At 41.8% G+C, this 6,000-nt stretch overlaps 1 protein-coding gene across 1 annotated transcript in view; it reads right to left on the bottom strand.

Moving 5' to 3' along the window:
* Window positions 1-897: 897 nt before the first annotated feature.
* LOC145349480 (claudin-10-like) overlaps window positions 898-6,000 on the bottom strand; it is an 89,542-nt gene continuing 84,439 nt past the window's right edge. The window contains exon 7 of the mRNA XM_080198018.1: window positions 898-1,033. Within this exon, the coding sequence (XP_080054144.1) occupies window positions 898-1,033 (136 nt within the window). The remainder of the gene's footprint in view (window positions 1,034-6,000) is intronic.

Below are 6,000 nucleotides of genomic sequence, written 5' to 3'. Positions count from 1 at the left end.
GACAGGGATTTGGCATGTTTGTTAAAGTGTTAAACATCTATCTGTGCTTCAGATTTGTTGTCTTACTTTCTCTCAGTCACTTGGAGGGAGCATCTTGCTTATAAGACATTCTGCTACTTATTGCGGACAATTATGTAGATCAGAGTGACAATGAGGCAAGATTTTGATTTGGAGCACTGGCTCCCCATTTCATGGTCCGCTCAAAAATGTGGATGGTCCTATTAACCTATGCTATGAAGTTTAAAAAGTCAAAGTAAAACTCAGCATTTCAGCAAGTAAAAATCACCATTTTACCCAATCCCACCGGTTAATCTGACCTGCAAAAAGACACAACAGGTATTTGACAGCCAAAGTCAATGTTTACACATAGGATATTTGCACAGATACATACTTTTAATAAGATATAGACACAAATGACTATACTATAAGCATAAATGGGACACATTTCTATTAAATTTCATTGAATTCATAACATAACTGCTCATTTACGAGGTTCTGTTACAAATTTTTTGCTATTCTGAGTAATAAACATAGTCAAGAAGCAATACATTTTATTTGCTTGTAACTAACTAACCAGCTGAACCATATCAAAAAACTGAATTTTTAATCTAACTTTTTTTTGCTGCTGGAGTCTGCGTGTTTTGCCAGATTAACTACTGCTCAATTGAAATATAATGTTCTTGAAAATTAGGAAATTAGTTGCATCAAAAGATATATTTTCATAAAGCAATATATAGACAAAAATATTCTCAGGTCAAAAGCAGTAATTTGAAAAACTGCAGTTGTTTTTAGAATTATTGTGAGAAACAAATATATTTTTGTAAGTTAAAGATTTTTTTTTATGAACTGAATTTGATTAAAGTATTCATATCTTTATCTTAACATTTTTAAAAAAACTTAAACATATGCATTCTTATCAAATTGCTTTGGAGGGATCCCTGCGTTCCTAGTTGATTTCATGTCCTCTGCGACATTGTGTGCCATTGACCGGGAAGAAAAGAGAGACGCTGTAGCACTGTAGCCATAACCCACTCTGAAAGAAAGATTCATAAAGTTCAACAATCAGTTCAATTCCCTATTAAATCTATGAATTAAAAAAATCTATAAAGATGCTATTTAAATATCTTGTTTAGGTTGTGTTCCTGATTCGTCAATAGAGAAACCTCATCAAAATGGACAAATCTGTCATTTTGAAAACAGTAATGTTTCACAACTACATTTATTTCCTCCTGTTTCCTCTCCTATTCATGCTGCAATTCATTCAAGTGGTTGTTACTCAAGTGCAAACTCAAGATATTTTTGGCTGTTTAATTACCACAGAAGATATCACATCAAAGGCATTTCCTAACGTTATACATCCATGCAATAACACCTAGAATATTTGTGTAGTAATTAAGAGGTGGAACCCCAGCTGAGGCTTTTTATCTGTCCCTTGACCAGCAGACTGAAGTTGTTCAAGTGCCCCAATTTCCTTCATTTCCTTACTCAGCATCGCTGGGCCAAATGAACAATCAATCCCTAACCTGCTGTCCTATAACGCTCCTTTTTTGATGATTTAAACAAAGAACAAAAACAGCCCGGGAAACAGGCCCTTCGGCCCAACTCTCAATGTTCTGTTCGACAACCACTGTCTCCCTGACCCCATATTTACCAGTTGATCTCTGGCATTGTTTCCCTGAGACTCCTCTCTTTGATTCCCACCGTCTCCCTAACCCCATGGAGCCAGAGATGCCAGGGAAGAGAGGTGGGCGTTGTTATGTTGATTAGATCAATCTTGGTGAAGCACATGGTTAATTGAGCACATATAATGAGACACTTACTGACACAACTAAGGGATAGGGTGGCAACAGGAGATAAATAACTGTAATGTTTTACTCTCTGAATACATCTATTCCCAGTAAAGGCCTGCTTTGGTTTCTTCTTTCCCAAACTGGCTATTATGAGTATATCACAGGATTTTGGTGGGGGGCAGAGGGAATCTGCTGGAGGTGTGAGGACCAGCACATCCTTCCTTGGATATGGAACCCAACATTGCTCACAATATTCCAAATGTAGCTCTTTCTGGTTGTATCAAAGCTTGGTATGTCTCCTGCTCTGCCCAAGACCAAAGAAACTATAAAGAGTCGTGAACATAGCCCAGTCCACACTCAAACCAGCCTCCTATCCATTGACTCTGTCTATATTTCCCGCCAACTTGGAAAAGCAGCCAGTATAATTAAGGGCCCCACACACTCTGGAATTCTCTCTTCTACCTTCTTTCATCGGGAAAAAGATACAAAAGTCTGAGGACATGTACCAACCGACTCAAAAACGGTTTCTTCCTTGCTGCCATCAGACTTTTGAATGGACCTGCCTCGCACTAAGTTGATCTTTCTTTACACCCTAGCTATAACTGTGACATGACATTCTTCACTCTCTCTTTTCCTTGTCTATGGATGGTATGCTTTGTCTCTATAGCATGCAAGAAACAATACTTTTCACTGTATACTAAAACGTGTGACAATAAAAAATCAAATCAAATTACCAGAGCCTTATAAAGCCTCAGCAGTATATCGCTGCTTTTATATTCTAGTCCTCTCAAAATGAATACAAACATTACATTTGCCTTCCTAACTACAAACTCAACCTGCAAGTTAACATTAAGTGAATCCTGAACTAGAACTCTCAAGTCCCTTTGTGTTTCTGATTTCTGAATGCTCTCCCCATTTAGAAAATAGCCTATGAACATAGAACAACATAGCACATAGAACCCTACAGTGCAGAAACAGGCCCTTCGGCCCATTGAGTCTGCACTGACCACAATCCCACCCAGGCCCTATCCCCATATCCCGACACATTTACCCGCTAATTCCTCTAACCTACACATCCCAGGAGACTAAGGGGCAATTTTAGCATTGCCAATCAACCTAACCCGCACATCTTTATGCCTCTATTCTTCCTATCAAAGTGCATAACCTTACACTTTCCCACGTTGTATTCCATCTGCCACTACTATGCTCATTCTCCTAATTTGTCCAAATCCTTCGACAGCCTCCTCACCTCCGCAATACTACCTGTCCCTCAACTATCTTTGTATCATCTGCAAACTTAGCCACAATCACCTCAAATCCTTCATCTAGATCAGTGACGTATAAAGTGAAAAGTTATGGTACCAATACTATCCGCTGTGGAATTCCACTAGTCACCCACTGCGATCCTGAAAAAAAATCCTTTTATTCCCACTCTCTGCCTTCTGTCACTCAGTTGATCTTCTATCCATGCTAGTACCTTGCCTCTAACACCATGGGCTCTTATCTTAGCAGCCTTGTGGAAATCCAGCAGGCGGGCGACACAGTGGTTAGCACTGGGTCGCAATGCCAAGGACCCAGGTTCAAGTCCAGCCTCGGATCACTGTCTGTGTGGAGTTTGCACTTTCTCCCCGTGTCTGCATGAGTTTCCTGTGGATTCTCCTCCTACAGTCCAAAGATGTGCAGGCTAGATTGAATGGCCATGCTAAATTCACCCTGGACTCAGAGGATTGGCAGGATAACTATGTGGGGTTACGGGAATAGGGCCTGCGTGGGATTGTAGTCAGTGGAGACTCGATAGGTCAAATGGCCTCCTTCTGTGCTATAGGGCTTCTATGGATTCTATGATAACATCCACTGGCTTATCTTTGTCTAATCTGCTTGGTACCTCCTCAAAAAAACTCTCACAGATTTGTCAGGCATGACTTCCCCTTGAAACCATGCTGACTTTGTTTGATTTTATCATATGCTTCCAAGTATTTTGAAATCTCATCCGTAATAATAACGGATCTTAAAATCTTACCAATGCCCGAGGTCAGGCTAACCGTCCTGTAATTTTCCTTCTTAAACAGGGGTGTTACATTAACAATTTTCCGGTCCAGTCCTCTGAAGCTTTCCCTGACTCCAATGATTCCTGAAAGATCACCACTAATGGCTCCACTATCTCTTCAGCTATCTCCTTCAGAATATAGTCCCTGACACAGGTAATTTATCCACCTTCAGACCTATCAGTTTCCCTAGCACCTTTTCCTTGGTAATGGCCACCATACTCACCTCTACCCCCTGACTCTCTTAAACTTTTGGTATGTTACTGGTCCCTGCCATTGTGAAGATTGATACAAAGTTCCTACCATCCTACCTCTGCCATTTCTTTGTTCCACATTACTACTTCTCCAGCATCATTTTCCAGTGGTCCAATGTCCACTCTTAACTCTCTCTTACCTTTTATATATCAAAATATCTTATTTTACATTACTGGCTAACTCACCCTCATATTTCAGTTTCTCCCTTTTTTTGTTGTCTTCTGTGGGTCTCTAAAGACTTCCCAATTCCCTGGCTTCCCACTAAACTTTGCCACATTGTATGCTTTTTCTTTTACTTTTTGCTGCCCCTGACTTCCCTCATTAGCTATGGTTGTCTCATCCTCCCCATCATATGCTTCTTTTCCCTTGGATAGAAATTTTGCTGCATCTCCCGAATTACTATTTTATATAGTCCCAGCATAACTTCCCTGCTCTTATACTCTATGCCTCAGCTATTAAAGGCATCTACCCAATATGTCTTCTTACTTTATCCACCTGTTCTACTACCCTAAGGGACCTGTGTACATGCAGACATAGAATCCCAATGGTGCAGAAGGAGGCCATTTGGCCTATTGAGCTTGCACCAACAAGAATCCCACCCAGGCTGTATCCCCATAACCCCATGTATTTACCCTACTGAACCCCTTGACACCAAATGTCAATTTCACATTGTCAATCAACCTAACCCACACATCTTTGGATCCTGGGAGAAAATCAAAGCACCTGGAGGAAACCCACATGAACATGGGAGAACATGCAAAATCCACACGGTCACTCAAGGCTAGAATTGAACCCGGGTCCCTGGCACAGTGAGGCAGCAGTGCTAACTACTGTGCTATCACGCTACCCAAGATCCATCAGATCCCCCAGATCTCCCTCTGTGCCTCCCAGGGTCCTGCTGGTTCATCATGTACTCCTTTGCCTGATTTTTCCTGCCCAAATGTATCACCTTACATTTATGCATCTTCTGTGGAAGCCAAGATGGATCACTTACTCAACACTTCTGTCCTAAAATTGTTGCAAATGCTTCAGCCTTGCCTTTTGTATTTATGATCATAGAACCCTACAGTGCAGAAAGAGGCCCTTCAGCCCATCGAGTCTGCACCGAACACAATCGCACCCAGGCCCTACCCCCATATCCCTACATATTATACTCACTAATCCCTCTAACCTACCCACCCCTGGACACTAAGGGGCAATTTCTTAGTATGGCCAATCAACCTAACCCTCACATCTTTGGACTGTGGGAGGAAACTGGAGTACCCGGAGGAAACCCACGCAGACACAAGGAGAATGTGCAAACTCCACACAGACAGTGACCCAAGGCAGGAATCGAACCCAGGACCCTGGAGCTGTAAAGCAGCAGTGCTAACCACTGTGCTACCGTGCCACCCTGTGTTGGTGTTATGTGTTGGTCTCCCCCCTTCATTTAGGATGGGAATATTTGTAGAGCCTCTTCCCCCAGTGTGTTGTTTAATTGCCCGTCACCGTTCACCACTAGATACAGCAGGATTGCAGAGCTTGGATCAAATCCATTAGAATTGCTTGGCTCTGTCATTCACTTACTGCTTCCGCTGTTTGATATGTAAGTTATCCTATGTTGTAACTTCACCACTTGACATTTCATTTTTATGAATGTCTGGTGTTGCTCCTGGCATGCCCTCTACACTGTTCATTAAACCAACATTGATCTTCTGGCTTGGTGGTAATGGTAGAGTGGGAGATATGCCAGACCTGAGATTACAGATAGTGGTCAAATGTAATTCTGCCACTGCTCATGGACCACAGCACCTCATGGATATCCAGTTTTGAGTTGCTAGATTTGTTTGAGATCTATCTCATTGAGCCCAGTGATACTGCCACACAACATGATAGAGGGTATTCTCAGTGTGAAGACAAAGGCTCTTCAG

The sequence above is a fragment of the Carcharhinus amblyrhynchos genome, chromosome 10 (assembly GCF_965287045.1).
Source record: "Carcharhinus amblyrhynchos chromosome 10, sCarAmb.v2.hapA, whole genome shotgun sequence".
NCBI lineage: Eukaryota > Metazoa > Chordata > Chondrichthyes > Carcharhiniformes > Carcharhinidae > Carcharhinus > Carcharhinus amblyrhynchos.
This window is presented reverse-complemented; position numbering and strand designations above follow the sequence as displayed.